Here is a 22,918-nt window from a genome sequence, read left to right on the forward strand (position 1 = left end):
TCCCCAAAATTATTGTATCGCAATTGGGTATTTTTGTATTTTTCCGCAACGCGGTTTTTGTACAATTCAAAAATATAAAGGAATATGGGCGCAATGGCAATGTTCATAATAAGTGTGTGCGAGTGTAGTGTGTGTGTGTAATTTTTTTTGTTAAAACTAATTATTAAGACAACAGCTGAGATTTTCACTTGCGCTCCAGCAACGGCACACGCGGCGCAGCGTATTTCTGTCGCAGCTTCTCATAAACCTTGCGATCCTGTGATGAAGAAATAAACATTGTTAGTGACACAAACTTTGCTCATCCAAATAAGCAACTGTTACCTGCTCACTAACAGATGGACGTAGCTGTTTCAGCGCTTCCTCAAAGTTCAATTTGCGCACACACAAATCATCGGTATTGGTATTATCACTGTTCAGCGCCTGACGCAGTGCAAACATGGAAGCCTGCTTCACCAAACCAGCCAAATCAGCACCAGTATAACCATCGGTTTGAGCCGCCAACTCATTGAGGTCCACATCCTCAGCCAACACTGGTCGCTTGCCATTCTACAAAATTAAATTAAATTTAAATTCAACAAACAAATTGTCAACGCTTACCTTTGTGGTAGCTTTTAGTATATCGGCGCGTTCTTGCTCATCGGGCAATCCCACATAGAGTATGGTATCCAGGCGACCTGGACGCAATATGGCCGGATCAATAATGTCCGGTCGATTGGTAGCAGCCAGTATATAAACGCCTTTGCGTTCCTCCACACCATCCATCTCAGTCAGCAGCTGATTGACAATGCGTGTGCCGGAATTGTTGCCATCACCGCCATCTGAACGCTTGGGGCACAACGAATCGAACTCATCGAAGAAGATGACACAGGGCGCCGAATTTCGAGCCCGCTGGAAGCAGGCGCGCACAGCACGCTCACTTTCGCCCACATACTGCAAGCAAAAGCACATTTTATATGAATAAAAGGAATGCAAGCAAGATGTAACTCAAACCATACCATATTCATCAATTCGGGACCTTTGACCGAAATGAAATTAATGCCTGCCTCGTTGGCAATTGCCTTGGCCAGCAAAGTTTTGCCGCAACCAGGTGGTCCACAGAGCAGCACTCCAGACGGCGCCTCCAGACCCAAGCGTACCAACATCTCGGGATATTTAACAGGTGCCAACACAGCCAGCTTGAGCTCTTCTCGTATGTCGTGCAGCGAGCCAATATCTTCCCATGTGATGTCCGGCACCGTAATGAAACCTTCACGTTTCGCCGATGGCTGCATTACTTTAATGGCCGCAATGAAATCGTCGAGCGTCAAACAGAAATTGTTGTAGACGAACTCTTCAGGTGGATTGTCCAGAAAGTTGGTCAACTCGGCCAATGTGGGCTCATAGAACTCATCCGCAATTGGCTCAACAGTGGGCTTTTCCTTTTGCTCATTCTCTTGGCTTGGGGTTGTTGCATCATCTGCTGTCTTACTATCAACTTCCATTGGAGTTTCGCTCTCTTTGTTGGCCTCTTCACCATTTGTTTCTTTCTTTTCGATATCTGCAGTAGCAGCTGATTCAGCTGTTTTCGTGTCTGTTGGCGTCTTCTCCTTGGCCTCATCATCTGCTTTATCCTCGCCAGGCTCATCATCATCCAACGTCACAGTGGTCATATTGAGCTCACTTGCAGCGTGCAATTCACGAAACTTTTGCATCGATCGACGTTTGACGGCAATTGTTGCAGCACGTGACACCAAGGCAAGCAGATCGGCGCCCACATAACCGGGCGTCAACTCAGCAACTTTATCATAGTTAAACTTGGGATCAATTGCCAGACTCTCGCACTGAATTCGCAAGATTTCCCGACGCTCTTTTCGCGACGGTATGTGTATGGCAATCTCATGATCGAATCGCCCAATGCGACGTAGACCCGGATCAAGGGTATCCGGTCGTGTGGTAGCGCCGATGACAACTACAGATTGACCAAATTCAGTGCTTTTCAGCTGATCCAAGCTGGTTATGAGCTGCGAAACAATGCGACGCTCCATGTCCTTGGCAGCCCACTGACGATTGCCGGCAATGGCATCGATTTCATCAATAAACAAGACACACGGCGAATTGTCAATGGCCAGCTCAAAGATATCACGTATACGCTCCTCCGACTCACCCGAAATGCCACCTATCAGCTCTGTGGCAGGCACCTCCAGCAAAGGCATTTTCAATTGCTACAACGGAAGAAATTGTTTAATGAACATTGAAATTTATTTCAACAGTTTTACTTACACCTGCAATGGCTCGTGCCAAATAGGTTTTCCCACAACCAGGCGGACCATGCAACAGCAGGCCGCGCGAGGGTAGCAAACCCAGTTGAAAGTAAAACTCTGGTGATTTGATATGTATAAGCATCTCGCATAGCTCCTTTAATGTGCCATCCATGCCACCAATATCACGGAAGCTCTCATTTGACCGAGTGATCTCAACTTCCTTTTTATATTTGCGTACTCGCGACGGTGCACGTTCGTTGAATTCACGTGATGTCGGTTGTCGCTGCTGGAACTGATCATATGATGAGCAGCTTGCTCCATGGGGCTCCTTACGTGAGCCAGCATCATTGTTGCCCTTAGAAGCGTTTACAGAAACTGCAACGACTTGAATAAATAAATATTATCAATCTTTATTATTAAGACTGTGACTTATCAATTTAAAAGTATTCAATTACAATTCCTCAATTTTTTTAATATAATATGTAATAAAATATATCATGCCTATATTGAATTGAAGATTAAATTCAACAATGCAAAATTACGTTAATTTGTATTCAATTTCAAGAAATAAAATGTTAAACTAAACTAGCAGTTAATTTTGAATTTCTCGGACAATCAGCTTTTCTTTTGAAGCTGCAACAGCTGATTGACAAAGTGTTGCTCAATGCTAATAGATAAATAAGCTTCGATCTTTCAGCGAACACTGCACAACACTGTATATATTGCTATGCTGCTCACACGAATATTCCCAATGTTTGTAAGCTAGCTAATGTCATTTGCACTGTAAATATATTAAAATTTTCTTTTTGTACTCACACTTTTTGGGATTGACAGCTGATGCGTTGGCACCGCCGCCCACTTCCTGTCGAGTGCCTGCAAATGATGCTATAGTTAAATCGTGCTTGACTGTAGATAAGGCACAAATACATGTATATGTGTAAATGTTTTAGTTCAATTCAATTCTTTCAAGAGGATTACTCACTTTTCTTGGCATGCACATTAGCTGCCGGTGTAGCTGATTCCTCCAAGGGACGTTTCAATGCTTTTATAGTGGCAGCAATATTGACATTCGGTGGTGGACCTCCATTTGGTGGACTATTTGAGACATCATCATCGTTCTCATCGCCACTGGAAATGTCAATGGGTTCATTGCTAGGTTTTGTGGCAATCGGGGGTTTCTTAGCCTGTTGCTGTTGATGGTTGCTACTGTACAGGCCATGCATCATATTGCTCATGACACTGTTCTTTGCTGTTGTCGCTTGTGCTTCGTCTGATGCGTAATCGTCTTCGTCGTCGGAGCTGCTCGCTTTGTCCAAATTATAGCTGTCCGAAATGATGGAAAATGCTGCAAAATCCAATGAAAGAATATGAGTTGAAATTGCATTGATATACGCTCTATCTGTTGACAAAAAGGGTATTTAATGGGAAGCCTTTTTCATTCAATAATTTCATTACTAAATGGGTGGCAACCACATGACAAATGCAACAGCTGCATAACTTCGGAACCTTTTGTTACAACGGTTATTCCTATTTCTTATTATTGCGATTACGGGTATCGTGCAGTCGATCATGTCTGTTTTTCTTACTTGTTACTTTTGTTGTCGTCATGCGCACAAATGCTGCCTTTATTTACTTCCTCACATTTATTTACCTTGATGCACTAGTTGTCTGAATGGTCCAAGTTTGCGACGCGAATATTCGGGATATTTGCGCATCAACTCCTTGGTCATCTGCTTCACATCCAAATACGTCTCGTCGATGTGCTCCTCAAGGTACTGCACAACAATAAAACAAACAAAACACCAAAATTATTATTACATTCGTTTTATCAAAAACTAACCTTGCTTTCGCGTGTCTTTTTTTGCGTTGCAGTTCGTTGCTTGCCGGCAACTTCAGCAAACGTGCATTTCGAGACAAAACAGAAACTGCATTCAGAAAGAAATTACCTGCTTGACACGATTGGTTATTAAATGGTCGTGCAATAGTGGTTTGTTCTTCTTCATATTCTGGGTAGATCAAATAAAATCTACAAATTCCAGCACGAGAATAAAGTTCGCGTTTTTTGCCCGCTACAAACGACGCCGACGCTAAAAGCAGCGTGACCACATGTTGAATTGCAAAATATACTAATTTACATAAGTCAACACACAATATGCAATAATACTAGAACTATTAACGGTTTCTTGAGACATTTGCAATAATCAAATGGACTTGTTTGGCTTACCTATCAATGAATTGATATAAATTGTGAAAACTTCAATTAACAGACGATTGCTTTGACATTGAAAGAATGTAAAAATATAGCATAGCTTTCAGCTATCGATTATCGATAAATTCATTTCAGTGTTATAAAACTATAGTAATATTAGCGCGTAAATTTAAAATTTTCCTCTCGGCCATCACGAACACAGAAATCTGCCGTTTTGAATTTCAATTTAAGCAAGCGAAATTTTTACACCGCATATTTTTTTCAATAATTTCCAGCATTAATTAATTCCGCTTCATATTGAAATTTGATTTATTTGGATTTTGTGCATTCAACAAAAACGTTTTAACTTATCACTAAATAACTTAAATAAAGATATATTTTATGCTTAGAGATATTTACTAATAATAATAATCGTAATATTATAACTAAACTGAACGGAATGAGGATTATCATCAATAAGCCATTTCAAGTTCTATGCAATATTTTCATGCGAATTGCCAACACTTTTGATCCAGTTAGTTAACTAAAAGTTATCTATTAATATAGATAAGGAGAAGATCGTTTTGATGCCTGAAATTGGGACTAATCGGAAGGCACTACAATTGGTATATAGAGTATATAATACAAATAAAGGTGCTGCTGCTGCAAAAATTGAAGAAAAAGGGGGATTAGAAACAATTTTAAAGTAAAAATTATCAGTCGGTGCTTTTTTGCAATGTTTGTTTTTTTTTCCATTTTTTCGTGGAACGACGATAAACAAATAAGAAATGTAAGCCAGCAGAGTGTGGGAAGACTGAATCAGAGCTGCTTCTTTGTCGCTTGCTGTGTCGCGTCCTTTGCATCCTTCTTAATCATATCGCTAACATACGGACTTACGCTGGCATCGACCAACGAACGTTTCACCTGCTGCGGAGTCGTAGCATTTGTTCTTTTTGCCACTTGAGGTACAGATGTAACTGGCGTAGGAATATCTAAAGGAATTGTTCGTCTAACCGGTTGTGGTGACAACTTAATCGGTGTCGTGGGCCTTGTGTTGGATGTGGGACGCACATTGTTCATGCCACTGCCCATAGATTGATGTGAATTATGAAAAGGTGTGCCAGCTGGATGTGTGCACAGTTCCGATTCGGAGCTATTAAACATTTGCAAGGACTTCGCCGCCTTTGGCAATGTGATGCCTTGCAAGACCCAAACCAGTTGATCCTTGAGCCAGCACAATTGATCGATCATTGAACTGATGAGCGAACCGGGCGTATCAAAGTCATTGGGTATCATGCCATCCACATGATTCTCAAAGTAACTGAACATGGGAAACCAGACGCGAGTGCGCGTCGAATCGCTTTGCATCAAAGCCTGTTAAATAAAATTCGAATTAGATTCATTTTCATTAGGAGGAGAATAATGCACTTGCCCGATTATTGGCCAACGTGTGGTAATAAAGAAAGAGTCGCGACGTTATGTAAAAGGCCACAAACACATCGATGGAGTAGTGCTCATGGGCAGCCAATATAAAGAATATGCCAAACATGTTCAACAGCCAAGTCATCGTATGCAGGAAGTACAGATTACGCGGCGTATCTAAATGAAATGCAAACAAAGTGAATCAATTTATCAAGATCAAGTGAGATCAAGCGCAAGCACCTCTACTTACATTCGGTAATAAAGAAATTGAGCAGGGTCAATGCCACAGTGTGTCCACTGAACATGTAATCGCCACACGTGCGCACCCCTTGGATGGACATTCCCAATCCACTCCAGATGCGATAGGCACGTGTCATGCGTATGACCAACGCACCAATCATATCCACGTTGGGATCATCGATGGCAAAGTCCTTCTGATTGCACTGCAGATGCGTACCAGGCACACTCAGTGATGTGATCAGCATGGTGACGCAGCGCAGCAGAAAAACGGTGCCAGCCAATGCGAAGAAGCGACGCAACAACACCATTCGATACTTGTGAAAGATGAGCACAATCAGCCAGACGGTAAATAAAAGAGAACCCGTTATTTCGCACATATTGAAGGCCCAGGGAATGTGGGGAACATTGTCGAGGAATATATCCGGTAGCGGTGGATAACGTTTCATATCGGGAACTCGTTCATGCACGATGACCATGACAAACGAAGTTATCCATGTCACCACAAACGAATAGCCTGCAACAGATATTCCATTGAAAGTGGTGTTATTACACATGATTTAAAACAAAATAAATCAGAACATGCTTCTCGGAAGTATTTGACTAACAGATACCCTAGTAACTTGTTTTTAAATTATGCTAAATATGTATGTGTAAAACTTTCAAAAATAAAACAAAAACATTTTTTACTATTTTTAGGGTCTACAAATAATACCTCATTACACTAAATAAACTTTTTTGGATATTTAACTATAATATGCATTCATTTGTATTAAGACAGCACAATAAAATGTCTACAAAATTATCTCATTCATAAGCTTTGATTGATTTTAGTACCCGAAAGCCCTTGTGTCTTAAATTAAAAAATATATATTAAGCTACGTTTATCACTAAGAAGTGTTGTCACCAAATTTGATGACGCTAGCTCAAATAGTTCCAGAGATAGAAATAAACCTAGACGAAAAGTTTAAAAGTACTAAACACATAAATAATGCATAAAGAGGTCGAAAAAGACTTCTCTAGACTTTGTCCTACATTGTGACTATCGAGTAATTACTTATAAGCTATTCTATTTATGGCAATCAAATGATATTAATTAAGCCCCACACCGAATTCTGCTTACACTCACTTAATTCTACGATAAAAAATTACATAAAAAAGTGCATAAGCATTTACACACATATGTACATATCAACATGCTATGACTGTTATTCTCTTTTCTTACTCTGCGCTTTCGCTGACCAAAGCTTTAATGTTGATCTCTTGCAGGGTATCAAAAAAATTTGAACTCTTTGAGCTAGACAAAGCAAACGGCATATCTCGCGCTCTCTTTCTAGCTCGCATAATGCCTAAAATACATTTAAAAATTTTGTGCACGAAATGTTACACAAAAGCGCAACAGAAAAAAAACAAAAAAAAAATTCCACTACATGCAGTAAACAAAACAAATGCGACTGGGAGTGGGAGTGAGAGCGAGACACATGTATTTACATGTGTGTGTATGTTTAACCTCCAAAATATAAATAACAGTAACGCACGCCGCGCATTGGCGTCATTGGCGTAATAAGACAGTAACTAAATTTATAATTAATCAAATGACGTCGCAAAACTATGACACTCTCGCTCTCTGCTGAACTTTGGTATAGAGTGAGCGGAAGAAATGCATTTGTAGATTACGAATATCAAGGTTATTGCATATGATTGATCAAATGACCGATAAGTGAACCCATTTCGAAAAGCTCTCACCTAAGCTAATGGCCGTCTTGAAATATTCGGGTGCCACCAAACGTTGACTGCTCTTGCTGCTGCTGCAGTCGCGTTGTCCATTGCTGCTGCTGCAATTGTAGCCTGGACAGTCCTGGCACGTTGAGGGGGAGGGGCACGTTTCGTTTGTCATGGTGGCGGCGGTGGCGTTGCCACCCGGCACACAGGATGTGTGGATCGCATCTGTTAGGACACCGTGCAGCTGATACTGGTGCTGAGGCTGGAGCTGCTGATACTTTTGTCGCTGCTCGTGCGTCCATTGCTGCTGCAATTGACTGACGAGCAACCAAAATCGCTTCAGCTCACCAAAGGGCACCTGAGAGTAGCCAAGCCTATAGCGAAAATCACGCACATCCGATTCGCTTAATGTGAGCAGCACCTGACCATCAATGGCCTCCGAGTTGATACAGGAGATGAGTTGATTTGAGAAGTGATCCTTGCTGTTGCGCAGCCATTGTATCACATCCGTCGGCTGCCAGTGCTCAATTTGCTCCACTTTGTTATTGCTATTATAATTGAAGCTATGTTTTCTTTGTTGTTGTGTCTTGTAGTTGAGATAATGTCCATCAGCTGTTGACGTTGAAGTTGGACTTGAAGTCAGCGTTGCCGGTGTCGCTGACTCACAAATTTCACCGTCATCGTCGCACATTATTGCTTAAAGCTTTCTTTTCTCTTCTTCTTTTGCGTTTTTTATGGTTAATTTTTGTTTGTACAAATTCTCTATTATCAACAAATTTTGACAAGTTTTGTAAAGTTGGCGAACTGGATGCGCGAGTGAAGCATTTTAAGCGCTGGCGAGCTGATTACTCATTGGCCTCCTATCAGCGACACATAATTTTACGTTTTAACATTTGTTTTTCAAAACACACACGTTCAATTTTTGTCTTTTTTGTTGTTAGTTGCTCTCGAAATTCCAGCGACTGCCTGCTTGTGTTTTTTTTCTTGTAACACTGCCATAACACTCTCTGTTAACTGTGGAGCACCATGTTAACTGCGGAGTCGCTTTAGCTTAAATTGTCGCGCAGCCAACTTAGCTTTGCGATGTTTTCGATAGCGCGATGTTATAAAACTTGGGCGCTAATCGAAACTTTTTAAAAGTTTGCCATTTCACTTCACCTTAAGTGATGCAGTGACATTAAGAATATAGCAATAAAACAAAATTTCATCAGTTTGCATTTTCAATTCATCGCTTTTTATTTTGTTTTTTTTTTTAATATAAAAATGGCATTTCTTTACTAATATTAAGTTTAAATTACTAATGTAAAGTATGTATGATCGCGGCAATTGAAAAATATATGTTTATATATCAAGTGAAAAATATGTATAATGTGAACCATGAAACGTCGTCTGCCAAGCGTATATAATGTGTAAATATGAAAGCGTTCAAGTTTTGACTTAAATAATAATAAAAATTGTTTTAACTTCTTTTTTTTTTAGGTTTTTTTGTTTTTGTTTTACATTGTTTAAAGCAAAGGAAACATTGCATACACGAAATAAATTGTTGTGTTGTGTGTTTTCATTACTTTGCAAAATGTACATCAAAGGAAGAAACAAGTAACAATCGATCATTAAATCAGAAGAGCAAAGAACAAAAATTGATTTTCGTTTTCAGTTTTGTTTTGTTTTGTTTTATACAGATGCTATTCACTCGCTTAGGAAAATTAATGATTATTATGCAAAAATAAACTATGAAAAAGATATTTCATGAGTAGTTTCTTAGTTGCATACTGCTTTATATCTTCATATATATATTTTGTTTCTTGCAGTTTGTTTAGTTGTCAATCTCGATCTCATCTCGCATTGCTATTTTGAAATACAATATATATATATATATATATATATAGTGTGTTGTGTTTTTTGATACGTTTTACAATTATACCTTATTGCTATATGTACCTAACATATATATTAACCAATCTGTTTTTCGCATTTCTCTTCTGTTAATTATATATATATATATACGAAGCTACTGTTGAGGTTTCATTGAATTGTGTGTATTTTGTTTATTAAGTGTGTTTGTCGTGTGTCTGTGTTGCACCTTTTGCAAGTTGTTTTTTATATTTTCTCTTTTCTTTTCATTTCGTTTTTGTTTTGTATATTAGCGTTCTGTGTACATAGTTTTCCATATGTACGATATAGATATTTGTCATTTGTATTTAGAATTTTCGTTATGTGAAAACGTAAATGGTAACAAGTTGTTGCTTTTCTTATGTTTTTTGTTGCTGTTTTGTTGTTTGCTTTAGGCCGTGTTTTTAAAGTATTTCCTCCCGTTCATTTTGCTTTCAATACAATTTATGTAATTCTAGTTTAAACTATAACTTTCATATTTCAAAATATATAATATAAACAAAAATGTAGTTGTTTATTTAAATGAGGGCTTCTATGTTGTTTTCATTACTTTTTCTTTTTTCTTCTCTTCTTTTTCTTGATGTTTTGTCTTGCATTTGAAGTTGCATTATTTCTGCATTTGCGGCCAGAAAACCGTCACATAAGATCGTAATTGTTGAGAGAGTCGTCTGCCTTACGACAAATCTGAAAAATAAGTGAAAAAATTAATGTCTACCCCATTTTTAGGTAAATTAAAAATCACTTACAGCTGGGCGCTGCTTCGTAGCGACGCTGGATCTGATCATATGTGAATTTCACAAAGGCATCATATTGCTCAGCCAATTTGGTGGTCAGCACCGATTCGTAACGCTCACGCAGTTGATCCTCGCGATCCTTCACGATGCCCTCGCATATGAGTTGCACCTGCTTGAACGTGAACAATGCCTTCTCGTTGTGATGGCGCATCATGTGACTCGGTGGGCTGTCCGGGCGCAATGGACTCTCGGGTCCCATTTCGGAACCGCTCGATTCCGAGTCCTGCATGCGCTCCAAAGCGGATGATGTGATGGGCAACTGTTTGCGTTTGTGCAGTCTTTTGATTTCATTGCACAAATTCTCGGCCATTTTGTCTGTACCACAGTTCGAGATGTTTTATTTAGCTGCGTCGTTTAAATAGAAGATATTCTCTACTTACCTGGCGACATCTTGGCCAAGGCGGATTCGGAGAATGGGCTCGGCTCAGTGCTGTCTTTGGCAAAGCGATTGCTTGGCATGCCTGTGGTGCTTGGGCTGTTGGTGGCGCCATCTACCGTCGGCTGGCCGCCGCGTGATGGCGAATTGCCAGCAGATTGTCCGTAGGGAACACAACGTCGACGTTTTGTGGGACGCTGATTGAGCGACTCCCAGTCCAATGCGCGTTTTAATGTAGCACAAGCCATTGCAATGATTAATGAGTTTCAATAACTTTCAATATATGTATAAATATAAATTTCTTCTTTTTCTCTTTATGCCTAATAGTTATTTTTATTGCCACACAGTTCTGTCGATTGGAAGCGTTTGTCTGCGAATGAGAAAAAAATTTGTATGATGAGAGAATTAGTCAGACGGGGTCGAGCAAAAACACAAGAGCCTACTTGCTTCAAAAACTGGTTTCAAGGAAAACAGGATTCACCTGACACACACACGCAGACAAAGCACGTAGAATACAAAAGAAAAGAAAATGGTGCAGCGATTTATGGCCTGGCAGCTGCTGCGAAGAGGGCATTAAAAAAGAAAACGAAGTAGCTAGCGATGCGCAATTAAAGGGAGTGTTCGTTTGGCCACAGGCCGACAATACAACTTCCCACCACTACAGCTACAAGAAGAAGACGACGCAGTAAAGCAACAGCAACAACACACATGCATAGCAATGCACGCGAGCAGCAAAGAAAACTAAGCAGCCAACCACTAGCTCACACACACACACACACATACAGGAACGTACACACGCACTACAAACTACAACAATAAAAACGCGTCGCGTATCCTTCGAGCTGTACCAGCTGTTTACACACACACACACACAGTTCAACCACAAGCTGCACTCACGCACACAAGCACATACTTGCTGCTGTTAATGAACTCAAAGTCAATCAGCATTAAGTTTCAGGCTGCTGCTGCTTTGTCGTAATTTACACATTTCTTTCGTTTTTTTTTCAATAATAAATGATTAGTGCTGTTTTACGTGACAAACACCATGCCAAATAAAAAAGATTCATTTCAAATGCGACGACGACAAAAAAAAAACAAAATGACAGCAGCTTATGTGTTCAATGGTTGTCTCGCTCGCACACACACACTCTTACACACACACTTGCAGCTGTGAGTTGGAATTTTGATTTCATGAAATTTTAAAAATGGTCGCAACGCATATCATTATCAGAGTGCTTACTCTTCTCTGAAGATAGCATAAATGAAACAACGCCTCTAGCATTGAGATGTTTTCTGCCTGCCACACTTACGTTAGTTTGTATTTTATTCTTCCGCTTCGATATCTGCACCACACACTTCACACGCGCTTTATTTACTTTTTTATTGTATTGTAGAAACGCACACGAACTTTTTTCGGGTAGTTCAAATTGTAAATCTATATATGTATTGCTATTGCTTATTGAGTTGTTTTGAGCAGTATTTGAAAGGCCACTGAAATGCACTGTGGTGTAAGTTGATTACAACTTGCTTTAAAGTACTTTTCTTTGTAAATTTTTTCCTTTTTGCGATGTATTTTTCACTTTTCTGTCGAATTCTTACGAAAAATGGACGACCGATGCATGCGTGACGACGTGAGGTTGTGGTCACTCGTTCAGAACAAGTTCAACTGGCCGAGTCATCGCAGTGAGCCACTTGAGTTTGCTCAGCTCATTTGTAAATGCAACGGTTCGCTCAAGTCGTTCCGCATTTTTATTTACAATCTGGTATTTTATCAATTTTCATAAAAATTAACCGTCAAATCAGCCATATGTATCAAATATCAATCTAAAGATTGCTTATTAGAAAAGTTATATATTATATAAATTATTTTTTACTTTTTATTATTATTTGCACTTGAACAATTAGATGGTGGTGGGGGAACTAGTTGAATTGCCAAATCATTTACATGTGATGAATTCAGCTTTTCCGTTTACTTATATGTTTATTACTTGGGCCATCTAAGCAACATGGATTAGATAGATCGGCTAAAGTTGAAGAAAATCCTGGAATTTAAGAAACGAAGAGATATCAAAATTAATCATTTCCTAATTGCGTCAGTAATGCAGCCCTAGCATAGTTCATTTGAGTCACGCTTGGTATGCTGGTTTTTCTAAGATTATTTCGTAAAACAATTAGCTGTCGGCCACAGCATCTATTTTTATGTATTAAATGCTAAAAGAAACATAATTTTATAATATATTTTATTTAGTCCAATTAGATATTATTATTATTGTAATATACAAATTGGTCACACTGAAAACAGAAAATAACGCACTCGCTTAGTATGTTTATTTAGGTTTTGGCAAAGTAGAGTACATTGACAAACTTATAAATCCACATCTGAAATCATCTAAGACAATAATATTTATTGAAATGTAATGAGACTTGTAATATTTGGCTGCGAAAACCAGTTTGCTACAAAAAATCGATTTTAAAATAAATTTGAAAACGTCGATGCATCGATAGTGTCATCGATGTGTGGCCACCTCTACCTATCGATGTCTCTCCATCTCTAGTAGGAATAAAAAGGCAGCGAATTTGTGCAATTTAATTATTAATTTTAAACATCTCTACACCTTTTGTAGATTTCAACTTTTTATACGCGTTTTTTATACGAATCGACTAGTGTTTTGCAGCCGATAGCCCAGTGCGCGCATATTAATAATCAACATTACGTATCGCGGTAGGGGCCAAGAGCAAAAGCAATCAAAAAGCAGAGCAAAGAAAGTTCTAAAAATATTTTGATCGTCGTCGTCGTGAAAGTCGCATATTTAATTTCGCGCAACAAATAAAGCTTTAAATTAAAAAAGATCCAACAATAATAAATTGCAAAAATGGTATTGAAAGTGTACGTCAGCGGCATGTCCGGCAACAAGGAGGTAAGTTTTATACTGCAGTGTCAATGCTGCGTAGGTGTGGAGCGGGGTGGGGCGAGGTAAGACAGGCTAATGGCATAAAATGACAAATTATATGAGTGTGTCTGTGAGTGTGTGCTTTGTATGACTGAGTTGTGAGAGTCAGTGTCATGTTAATGGAATGTTTGCATGGTTCAGTTTAGCAGGATAGATATGTATGTAGATAAAGAAGAACTGCTCAATTGCATAGTCTACACATATTCTTTGTTTGTTTGCGTACTCTACACAATACACGCATTTATATATGTGTGTGCGTGTGTGTGTGAATGATGATGTAGTACGTACAGTTGAAACGTCATCGCGCTCTCCCAACAAAACAGAACAGCAAGTGGGTATTTTGATTGGCGTGTGCATGTGTGCTGTGCGTTTGTGTGCGTGCGCTTTTGATGGTGGTGGCAAGAAGCAGCGCAACGACCGCAAACATTTCCATATAAGCCTATTTGGAATAGTGTGGGAAAGCATAAAAGAATATTCATTGATCACAGTTTTCCGTTTGCGTGGGTAAGCGAGCTTAACTATGTCTGCGCTTGTCTGTGTGTATGATTCATGTCGATGACTCTTTTTTTCCACTCATCTTTGTTTGATTCGCGTATTTGCCAATAAGACTTTTAAACAAAGCTCATTGTGCAGTGCAACGAGGGCGTGAGTATAAAAGAGAGTGAAAGAGAGAGAAGAGAGTAAATACGAGAATGGAAGAGAGCATTGAGCTTGACTGTGCTTTGTGCTGTGCCGTTGTTTATTGTTGTGGGTTCAAAAGCAAGGCGTCAGCGTATATAAAAAAGTTGAATGTATGTATGGCATATATGTATGAACATGTGTAAAGACCTTAGGTAATAAATAAAGGCCTTTATCAGAAATTAATTACACGCCTGCTTTGATAACTATACTATCTACACACACATAGACTAATGCATGATTTAAGGTACAAATAAACCAGTTCAATTTGTTAGTTTATGGGAGAGAGTTCATGTGAATGTCTGTGTGCGTTTTAGGTGCTTGCGTGTTTTTTTAAGGTGCCTGTGTGTGTTTGTTTGGGCTTGCCGGTAACTTAATACCAGGGCTGGCAAAGCAGCAAAATCGAGTTAAGTTAATTGTTTCGGTATTTTTTAGGTGAAGAAACGCCAACAGCGCGTGCTCATGATCCTGGACAGCAAGTGCATTCAATACGACACCGTTGACATCACAGAGCCAGGAAAGGAGAGCGAAAAGGAGCTGATGCAAAATAAATCCACAAGCAATGGCGGCACCGTCAGCGATCCAGAGCCCCGGCACCCATTGCCACCGCAGATCTTCAACGATGAGGAATACTGTGGTGACTACGATGCCTTCGATATGGCCAACGAGATTGACACGCTGGAGGTGTTCCTCAAGTTGGCGCCAGCCGACACAACGGCCGTGAGCAGCGCTCAAATCGAACTGAAGCAGGAGAATGGCGATGCTAAGGAGGGCGAGAAGGAAAAGGAGGAAGAAAAAGAGGCTGGTGGTGATGGTGAAGAGAAGGCTCCAGCGGAAGGCGAGGCGGAGGTGGAGAAGGCAGAGGTTTGAGAGCTTTTAAGCAATTTGTACTTTTCTGTTTACTGTTACGAAACGACAACAACAAAAAGCCTGCACAGAAGCAACCACAAAGACAGCAATAATAATAATAATAATATGAATAACTATAATAAATTTAACAGCAAGTTTCAACTACTAACGTAACGTAACGACGTACTCAACAACCAGCAACAACAGCAAACAGCCATGTTAACTGACAGTAGCAAAACATAACATAACATAAAAATGTAATCTAACAGCATTGCGGCAAAGAAAAAACCTGTTGTCCAGATTCGAGCAAATTCGGGCTTCTCTCTTATATTCACCACGACTGCGGTTCTTTAAGCTAAGCTACAATATTTATATAGTATATTAAAAAAAACATATATACTTTGACATGCATACTACTACACTTACACACACACAACCACACAACACACATACGACTGTGTTCACGCTGAAGGAAATTAAATTTTTTAATCAAAATACATTTATATTTATTATAAAAAACTGACACACTCACACACCCATTTTGTATGTATGTAACATAATAATTGTATTAATTTTCAAAAACAGTTTAAGTTTACTTAAGCTTCCAACTGAATTAACCCTAAAATGAAGTGAACTAAACCTAATTGAGAGTGTAGTAAGCTAAAAATAAAATAAAAACCTGAAAGTTTTGTGCGGCTGAGTTATGTTAATGCGAAAACATAAAAATCCGCTGGACATATATAAGAACATATGAAATAAAATTGAAATATATTTGTATTTACTAAAAACTAAAAAACCGTAAGCTTTTGTTACTCACACAAACTTACCACAGTTACCACACTTACCACAAGCTGCGTATAGCGCTTAACAGTTTTTTAACAGCGCATGTTAAGTAACAGCGAGAATCAAAAATGTTCTAACGTTTTAAACAACTCCAAAGGGCGAAGACGAAGCTAGCGAAGATAAGGAGAAAACCGAGAGTGCTGAAGGTGAAGACGCGGAGAAAAAAGAAGAGGGTAGTGAAGAAAAGGTAACTTTACAGTACAAATGTATAGATTCTGCATGAAAGAAGATGAAGAAAATTTAACATTATTCGACTAGAGGCGATCGAGAAGCTAATCCGGCATGTGACTGCAATAGAGAAGCTAAAGTACCGTTAGAGAAAGTAGTTTTAGAAAATACTTACTGATTTTACATACATTCTTCCACTCTTAACATCCTACCAACACAATCACAATTTGCACCTAATACCCCATCAGACTGAAACGGAAGCCACCGAAGAAGGTAAAGAAGAATCCGAGTCCAAAGAGGACAGTGCCGAGTCTACAGGTAAAGTAGAGGAAGTCAACGAGTGGAATATGATCTTAACTTTCTCCTGACACTGACAACAGACAAAGCAGATGATGAAAAGAAGGCCGAAAAGGAAGGCGATGGCGCGGATGCTGAAGAAGGTAAAACAGAAGAGGCTAGCGTAGATGAAGATGGTAAAAAAACTGAAGATGATTTAGAGGAGAAGCCAAAGGACGCCGAAGAAAAGTCAGAGGATTCCGAAGAAAAGGTAAAAGAATCGACAGATGAAGAAAAGACCGAAGAAAATGAGAAAACTGATGAAAAATCAGACGAAAAGGAAGAATCTGAAGAAGAGGAAGAAGCCGATGAAGAAGAAGAGGCCGACGCAGAAAAGAAAGAAGAGACTGCGGAGAAAACGGAAGAACAAGTGGCAGAAGCGGAAGAGAAAACTGCAGAAGCATCAGAAGATGCGGCAGAAGAAACGAAAGATGAAAAGAAAACGGAGGTAGAATCAACCGAAGAAAGCAAGAATGAGGAGACCGCAGCAACAGAAGAAGTCGACGAATCAAAGAGTGATGAAGAGAAGAATGAGGAAGAAACAAAAGAAACTGAAGAGAAGAAAGAAACAGAAGCTGAGGAAAGAAAGGAAGAAGAAACAAAGGAAGCCGACGAAGAGAAAGAAGAATCAAAAGAAACTGTAGACGAGAAGCAAGACGAGGAAGTCAAGACAGATGCTGAAGAAGATAAGAAAGAAGAAGAAACCAAAGAGACGAATGAAGAGAAGAACGACGATGAAAAGGTCGATGAAACAGCTCCAAAGGAAGAAGCTGGTAAAACGGAAGCGAAAGAAGACGCAGCGGAATCTTCTGCTGAGGAAGAAGAAAGTGAAGAAGAGTAAACTATAAACTGCCAACAAACCCAACGAATAAACGACGAAACCCTGAACCCCGAACTCTCCACACCCCACTCATAAACTGAACCGCACCTGTAGTTGCATCATCCTCAAACACACACACATTGAAGCAAACTCGCACACACTCACACAAACTACTAGCACATAATGACCAAGAATTGTAAATAAAATGCAAAAAGAAAAGAATTTACTAATCATAATACAGCTGGTGGAGGGTAATGAACATGTTTATGATCTTGTGCCAAAGATAACACACGTTATTGTATAATTCTTTTGTTTCCACAGCAGTTAACAACAGAAGAATTGACAGCTGTTCTTCCAGCGTCTGCGAAGAATTCTTCCTCGGACTCGGCATCGGCCCAACTCTTGGACACGGAACGCGCAGCGACCTCACAGTAGACTTATGGCACTTAAACAATTTAATGATATTATTATAATGATAAATAAATCACTTAAAAAACGAAAACTTCTTTTTTTTGTATTTTTATTTTGAAAATGTTTTATATATTTTTTTGTTTGTTTTTCAGTGTCACGTTTCTCACTTTTATAGTTTCGAGTTGTTTTTGTTTTTTTTTTTTGTTTGTTTTGTATCCAAATAATTAAATATACAGTACATTTATAATTATGTTTAGTACGCAGACATTTAAAAATGAAGTTTATATATTCCTTGACTTATTTATTTACGCTCTAGTTTCGGGCTCTATTATCCATTATCTTTTAACTTTATCCATGTTACAAAAACTAGTTAAAAAAGAGACTGTGCGAACCTCATTATTTCGCAACTCAAAATCATTTACTAAAAAAAAGAATAAAAAAAAAAAAACAAAATCCAAGTTGTTTTTTTTTTCTTGTTAGGAGACGGGTAGAACATTCACTCGCTGGGGAAAAAGAGGTTTTGGATGCGCTTGTCATGAGACGCATTCTTCTGGGGAGTTTGGGGCGCTATCTAACCGCTATCCTCCTCATCTGAGGAGTCCGTTGTGTAATCGCTCAGATTCTCCTGTTGATCATTGTGCTCCGGCTCCGATTCGCTGAGATCCCATTGTGGATGATCTGTCGGTGGTGCGGGCGCCTTCTGCACATCCAATTTAAGCTCTTGCTGCTGATCCATGCCCAGATACGAATCTTGAAGAAAAGGAGAGATTATTGTAGTTGTTCCCTCAAAGTATAGGAAAATCAAATTGCGGTCACACAATTCTTAAGTACTTCATTTATCTAAACTTCTAATATTCTTAGTTAACTCACCCGATCGCAGGCAGACCGTAAAGGTGTAAACGCCGGGCCAACGCGGCGCCGTAAACTTCAGCTGTATCTCCTCTTTCTCGACCAGATTTGTCACATGATACGGCGCTGTGAGCAAGGTGCGCGACTTGCGATCGCAGATGTATGTCCACCAATATTCCTGCTTCTCCTCGGGGAAGTAGGGACAATGCACCGCATGCGACATGCGCGACTTGCCCTCAAGACGTTCGCGCTTATTGAGCTTCGCCTGCAGACGTTCCCATTCCTCATCGTCATCATCATCAAGCGAGGAATTGTTCCTGCCCTGCTTGTCATCATCCTCACTGCCTGATCCCGCCACAGATTCCACATCGCTGTGCTCGCCGGCATCCGATTCCGCCTCCGAGTTGGCTGCCGTTTGATCATCCGTTGTGGATGCCGCCGCAGTCGACGCAGCTGCTGCAGCTGGAGCTGCCGGCTTGGGTGGTGCCGCCTTCTTCTTCTGATTGTTCACGGGCTTCTTGCCGCCCTTGCCTCCTTTGCCCTTGCGTGGCTTAGCCCAGGCCGAAGCCTTCTTAGCGGGCACAGCGGTAGCAGCAGCTGCGCCAGCGCCCTCCTCATCCTCAGCCTCTTCGTTGGGTTCATCGTTGATGCCTTGCTTTTCGGGCGCCTTCGTGTCGCCGAACAACGAACGCATATCCTTCCGCTCCAATGTCACGGTCACGGTGACAATGGCACCAGCTGTCACCACATTGGTGTTCTCATCGTCAATTACCTCGCAGCGTATGGAGAAATCAATCAACGGCATCTTGCCCAGCACACGCATAATGTTCTCGTACTCAAAGTCCGACAGATTCTTCAACAGCATGCGACTCTCCTCTGGCTTCAGTTGAGCAAACTGTTGCAGATTCTTCACATGACGTTTCTTGTTCATAAAGTATAAATGATCTTCGGTCAGATGGGGCAACTGCAGTAGCGGCGACTTGAATTCCCACAGTCCCTGAATGATCATTGGAGACATCTTCATGCAGTTCTCGATTGTCTCGATGCTGGGCAGGCGAGGCACACGTCTTGCATAGGCCATCATCACTAGCTGATGCACACAGCTGACCATCTCCTGCACCAAATACGGACACTTCTTCACTATGAACTGACGATCGCGCTCCAGTGTCTCAGCGTTGAGGGGAATGCGAGAGAGATGGGCATGGAGAATGGCACGTGCCTTGATCGAGTACATGCGACATAAGGGATGTTCCTTGCACTTTTCATTCAGATTGGGTAGCTGCCGAATGAGCTGTGAATAGTAAGAATAATAATGTTATCAATAATGAATGTTAAATACAGTTGAATAGGTCCTATATTAAAAGCACATGTAAGGTATTAAAATGCTATAGATATGGACCTAAACAGGCGTAAAGCCCTGGAGTAGGTGAGCTACCTTAGCATAAGACATACTTATTATTTTATATACTATATTTAACCTATTTCTATTTATATTTAGATATTCCCGCTGTTGTCAGGTCAACAATTCACGCTAGATCTTTTCAAGATATAAATTACAGCAGGGCTCTTCTCAACTTCTTGGGAAATTTCATTTGAAGCGTGACTGTAAGTTAGTTAAGGTAACGTCATGCTTAATAAATTCTGGAATTGTATTGTATTAGAACCTTTTAAGTCATCTAAATGGTATTTCTTTTCTACGTACCCCTTTTTATATAAGGCTCTCACATTGCTTTTAATATAAATTTAGTTTTTCCTGCACTTTTTTGTTAATTGAAGTTTAAATATATTCCAAATAAACTATTCTAAAATAAATAAACGGAAATAAAACTGATCTCCCCTTTCTGTTAAAACGCTATTCTTAGCCAACGCTGTAAGCTTAATGTTAACTCTGGGATGTTGCAAATACATTTGCACAGCTAAGATTACTGTTAAACAGCTGTAAATTTTACAGCCGCTGTTAACTCTTATACTATTTTCGGATAAGATAGGCGCTTGTTTACTTACCGCAGGCACTTCATCGTTATCCGACTGCCGCTCGATGACCTGCGAATTGTGGCGCTTATCAAACTCCAGACTTGCCGCCAGCACCATGAGAGCACGCTTGAGCAGCATATGCGGCGTTTTGTGGATGAAATAGAAATACATCTGCGTCGTGTCCAGCAAGACTTTGTCGCCACTGAAACGTATGGAGCGATACCACCAGACACCCACGGCCGAGGGCATGGCCACCATAAAGACCAATCCATAGAGTCCCAGCACCCATACACTGTTTTCCTTCTCCACAATCCAAGAGGGCAGCGCAATGCCAAAGGACATGGCACCTGGTCCATCGGGATTGCCATATTTCTCATAGTTCTCCTTGGCCACATCGTCGGTAAGCGCCTGATACGCTTTGCTCAGCATCATGAAGGATTTTTCGTCACCTGTCTCCTTGTCAGGATGCAACACCTTGGACAGTCGGTAGTAGGCCTTCTTGATTTCTGCCTGTGTCGCCGTTGGTGGCACATTCAAAATCTCAAAGGGATCAAAGCTTGCCATCTCATAGTCGAATTGTGAGACGCGATAGGTGAGAAAGAGAAGCAACGCCCAACCAAGCACAATGGTCACTTTAATGGCCACCGATTTGAGCAGACGATATGGCTCCGCATTGGCCAGAATGAAATTCTTTTTCACACAGTCGGGACATTGGCACTCTTCCTTCCGCTTGCTGGGGTCTAAATGATAAAACGAGAGAGTGTGATTAGAATGCAGCTATGTTACGAGAGTGTGAGAGCACAATCTAAGTCCGCGAGAGCATTGTTATTTACGTTTGTGTGAGTGATTAGAATGCAAGCATGGTCAAGCAATGTGCTTGCGGAAGAGTGAGAGCGCAAATAAGATCGCGAGAGCAAGTCACCTGCGTATGAGTGTGTCTATGTGTGTGACCCATTTGTGAAGTGAGCTGGCTTAAGACATCGGTGTTGCTGTCGCTGCTGCATTCGTAGCTTTCACCAACACAAGAGCTCAGTTCGTCAACGTTGTTAGAATAACTTATTGGAACGTGTCCATTTACCACATGTTTGTAAATGGGGAAAAGCTCAATTACACACATACACATATGCGCTTGAAGACGTTCGCGATTAGTGAGAGCGGGTGGGAGAGAGTGTGTGATTAAAATCTAGCAACAACAACTACTAACCTTCTTTCTTTTTACGTGGCCAATAATAAATCGTCGTTGGTATCAATACCAAAGCCAAGAATGATAACACAAAATAATAGAATGTTCCGCCACTTTCATCATATTGAAACTTTTGACCCGCCATTGCAGTTGTTGCTTCCGCAAAACCGGCTCCGCTCCTTTTTCTCTAATTATTTACAAAGACAGCGCGTCGTCGAGTGGTTGGTTGATTGGACTTTTTTGTTGGTTTGGTGTGGTCGTTTTTTTTTTTTTTTTGCCCAAAAAAAAGTCGGCTGAACCCAGCTGATGTTTGGCACGCTGGCAGTTTGTGAACTGCGCGCGTTGGGTTTAATTGATGAACAAATCGTGCAAAGTTCACTTGCAGATTGCCGTTGACGAAGTGTAATCGTTTGGTACACAGCGATCAATTATAACAATTTAACGCCGTGTATTTAAAAAACTTATGTATTTACACTCCTCGTCAAATGACACGTCTGTACAGTGTGACCGTGTGTGCAAATTTGCAAAATGTCATGCTGCATAAGTAAATACCGATTTACCATTATTTTCAGCAGGTGCCGCCTGCTGCGTAGTCTTTGCAACTACGAAAACAATCGCTGTAGGTATGCAATTTGTGAATTTCATTTGCATTTAGATTTTCTGCTTAAGTTTAATTGAGCTTTCTTCTAAGATGCTGTGTAGTAAAATGCGTAGTCAGCATTAATTTTAAAATAATGGCTATCCCACTATTAATAGTATATTTGATTATACCTATAGAAGTTACCAATCGAATAAGATATCGATATGCCATTTAATTGTAGCTGCCTTTTTGTCATTACTTTGGCATAAAATATATAAGTAAATATAGTTAGTTAAATTGGCTAAAATTAATTAATAAAGGACACACCAGACATCAAAGGATTATAAAATTGAAGTCCGGCCTTCATTTTAAAGTATACCTACATATTGAAAGTGGTATATTTGTGT

The 22,918-nt window shown here is 40.1% G+C and overlaps 5 protein-coding genes across 14 annotated transcripts; 1 reads left to right on the forward strand and 4 right to left on the reverse strand.

Moving 5' to 3' along the window:
• Positions 1–9: 9 nt before the first annotated feature.
• On the reverse strand, positions 10–4,352 carry LOC117571404 (nuclear valosin-containing protein-like). 4 transcript variants are annotated; one of them, XM_034253539.2, is made up of 9 exons: positions 4,187–4,352; positions 3,892–4,015; positions 3,223–3,585; positions 3,057–3,146; positions 2,260–2,615; positions 996–2,201; positions 598–930; positions 322–546; positions 10–256 (listed from the first exon to the last, which is right to left on the reverse strand). In XM_034253539.2, exons 1-9 carry the CDS (start codon positions 4,241–4,243, stop codon positions 185–187), a joined length of 2,826 nt encoding a protein of 941 aa, XP_034109430.1. In that variant the 5' UTR covers positions 4,244–4,352; the 3' UTR covers positions 10–184. The 4 variants fall into 4 exon arrangements, with proteins under 4 accessions (XP_034109430.1, XP_034109432.1, XP_034109429.1 ...); XM_034253541.2 differs by having other exon boundaries at positions 3,057–3,113; positions 4,187–4,351; XM_034253538.2 differs by having other exon boundaries at positions 2,260–2,624; positions 4,187–4,351.
• A 387-nt stretch (positions 4,353–4,739) lies between these two features.
• On the reverse strand, positions 4,740–8,779 carry LOC117571409 (ceramide phosphoethanolamine synthase). Its single transcript, XM_034253547.2, has 4 exons — positions 7,834–8,779; positions 6,101–6,604; positions 5,861–6,027; positions 4,740–5,802 (listed from the first exon to the last, which is right to left on the reverse strand). Exons 1-4 carry the CDS (start codon positions 8,498–8,500, stop codon positions 5,248–5,250), a joined length of 1,893 nt encoding a protein of 630 aa, XP_034109438.1. The 5' UTR covers positions 8,501–8,779; the 3' UTR covers positions 4,740–5,247.
• A 241-nt stretch (positions 8,780–9,020) lies between these two features.
• On the reverse strand, positions 9,021–12,528 carry LOC117571425 (akirin). The gene is made up of 4 exons (XM_034253564.2): positions 12,180–12,528; positions 10,874–11,239; positions 10,446–10,808; positions 9,021–10,383 (listed from the first exon to the last, which is right to left on the reverse strand). The coding sequence occupies exons 2-4, from the start codon at positions 11,115–11,117 to the stop codon at positions 10,373–10,375; spliced, it is 618 nt and encodes a 205-aa protein (XP_034109455.1). The 5' UTR covers positions 11,118–11,239; positions 12,180–12,528; the 3' UTR covers positions 9,021–10,372.
• An 879-nt stretch (positions 12,529–13,407) lies between these two features.
• Positions 13,408–17,983, forward strand: LOC117567288 (SH3 domain-binding glutamic acid-rich protein homolog). 7 transcript variants are annotated; one of them, XR_007955147.1, is made up of 6 exons: positions 13,409–13,787; positions 14,934–15,362; positions 16,288–16,377; positions 16,607–16,676; positions 16,739–17,765; positions 17,839–17,956. XR_007955147.1 is itself a non-coding variant. In XM_034247158.2 (5 exons), exons 1-5 carry the CDS (start codon positions 13,743–13,745, stop codon positions 17,533–17,535), a joined length of 1,431 nt encoding a protein of 476 aa, XP_034103049.1. In that variant the 5' UTR covers positions 13,409–13,742; the 3' UTR covers positions 17,536–17,824. The 7 variants fall into 7 exon arrangements, 5 of the variants coding, with proteins under 5 accessions (XP_051862105.1, XP_034103049.1, XP_034103050.1 ...); XR_004572050.2 differs by having other exon boundaries at positions 17,836–17,935; XM_034247158.2 differs by lacking the exon at positions 17,839–17,956 and having other exon boundaries at positions 16,739–17,824.
• Positions 17,984–18,017: 34 nt separating this feature from the next.
• Positions 18,018–22,437, reverse strand: LOC117567287 (translocation protein SEC63 homolog). The gene is made up of 4 exons (XM_034247157.2): positions 21,953–22,437; positions 20,779–21,488; positions 18,796–20,065; positions 18,018–18,675 (listed from the first exon to the last, which is right to left on the reverse strand). The coding sequence occupies exons 1-4, from the start codon at positions 22,074–22,076 to the stop codon at positions 18,497–18,499; spliced, it is 2,283 nt and encodes a 760-aa protein (XP_034103048.1). The 5' UTR covers positions 22,077–22,437; the 3' UTR covers positions 18,018–18,496.
• Between the last annotated feature and the right edge of the window lie 481 nt (positions 22,438–22,918).

Source organism: Drosophila albomicans, chromosome 3 (assembly GCF_009650485.2).
Source record: "Drosophila albomicans strain 15112-1751.03 chromosome 3, ASM965048v2, whole genome shotgun sequence".
Lineage (NCBI taxonomy): Eukaryota > Metazoa > Arthropoda > Insecta > Diptera > Drosophilidae > Drosophila > Drosophila albomicans.

What these genes read in the sequence shown, in the direction of transcription:
- LOC117571404 (XM_034253538.2), bottom strand. Translation starts at nt 4,243, where the DNA reads ATGAAGAAGAACAAACCACTATTGCACGACCATTTAATAACCAATCGT. An exon ending in GTCCCGAATTGATGAATATG is followed by an intron (nt 931 to 995) that starts GTATGGTTTGAG and finishes TTTTGCTTGCAG; the next exon opens with TATGTGGGCGAAAGTGAGCG. An exon ending in TACTAAAAGCTACCACAAAG is followed by an intron (nt 547 to 597) that starts GTAAGCGTTGAC and finishes TTAATTTTGTAG; the next exon opens with AATGGCAAGCGACCAGTGTT.
- LOC117571409 (XM_034253547.2), bottom strand. Translation starts at nt 8,500, where the DNA reads ATGTGCGACGATGACGGTGAAATTTGTGAGTCAGCGACACCGGCAACG. An exon ending in CAAGACGGCCATTAGCTTAG is followed by an intron (nt 6,605 to 7,833) that starts GTGAGAGCTTTT and finishes TATCTGTTGCAG; the next exon opens with GCTATTCGTTTGTGGTGACA. An exon ending in CAATTTCTTTATTACCGAAT is followed by an intron (nt 6,028 to 6,100) that starts GTAAGTAGAGGT and finishes CATTTCATTTAG; the next exon opens with ATACGCCGCGTAATCTGTAC.
- LOC117571425 (XM_034253564.2), bottom strand. Translation starts at nt 11,117, where the DNA reads ATGGCTTGTGCTACATTAAAACGCGCATTGGACTGGGAGTCGCTCAAT. An exon ending in CTTGGCCAAGATGTCGCCAG is followed by an intron (nt 10,809 to 10,873) that starts GTAAGTAGAGAA and finishes ACTGTGGTACAG; the next exon opens with ACAAAATGGCCGAGAATTTG.
- LOC117567288 (XM_034247158.2), top strand. Translation starts at nt 13,743, where the DNA reads ATGGTATTGAAAGTGTACGTCAGCGGCATGTCCGGCAACAAGGAG. An exon ending in GCATGTCCGGCAACAAGGAG is followed by an intron (nt 13,788 to 14,933) that starts GTAAGTTTTATA and finishes GGTATTTTTTAG; the next exon opens with GTGAAGAAACGCCAACAGCG. An exon ending in AAGAGGGTAGTGAAGAAAAG is followed by an intron (nt 16,378 to 16,606) that starts GTAACTTTACAG and finishes ATACCCCATCAG; the next exon opens with ACTGAAACGGAAGCCACCGA.
- LOC117567287 (XM_034247157.2), bottom strand. Translation starts at nt 22,076, where the DNA reads ATGGCGGGTCAAAAGTTTCAATATGATGAAAGTGGCGGAACATTCTAT. An exon ending in GCCACGTAAAAAGAAAGAAG is followed by an intron (nt 21,489 to 21,952) that starts GTTAGTAGTTGT and finishes TTTATCATTTAG; the next exon opens with ACCCCAGCAAGCGGAAGGAA. An exon ending in TACGGTCTGCCTGCGATCGG is followed by an intron (nt 18,676 to 18,795) that starts GTGAGTTAACTA and finishes CTTTTCTTCAAG; the next exon opens with ATTCGTATCTGGGCATGGAT.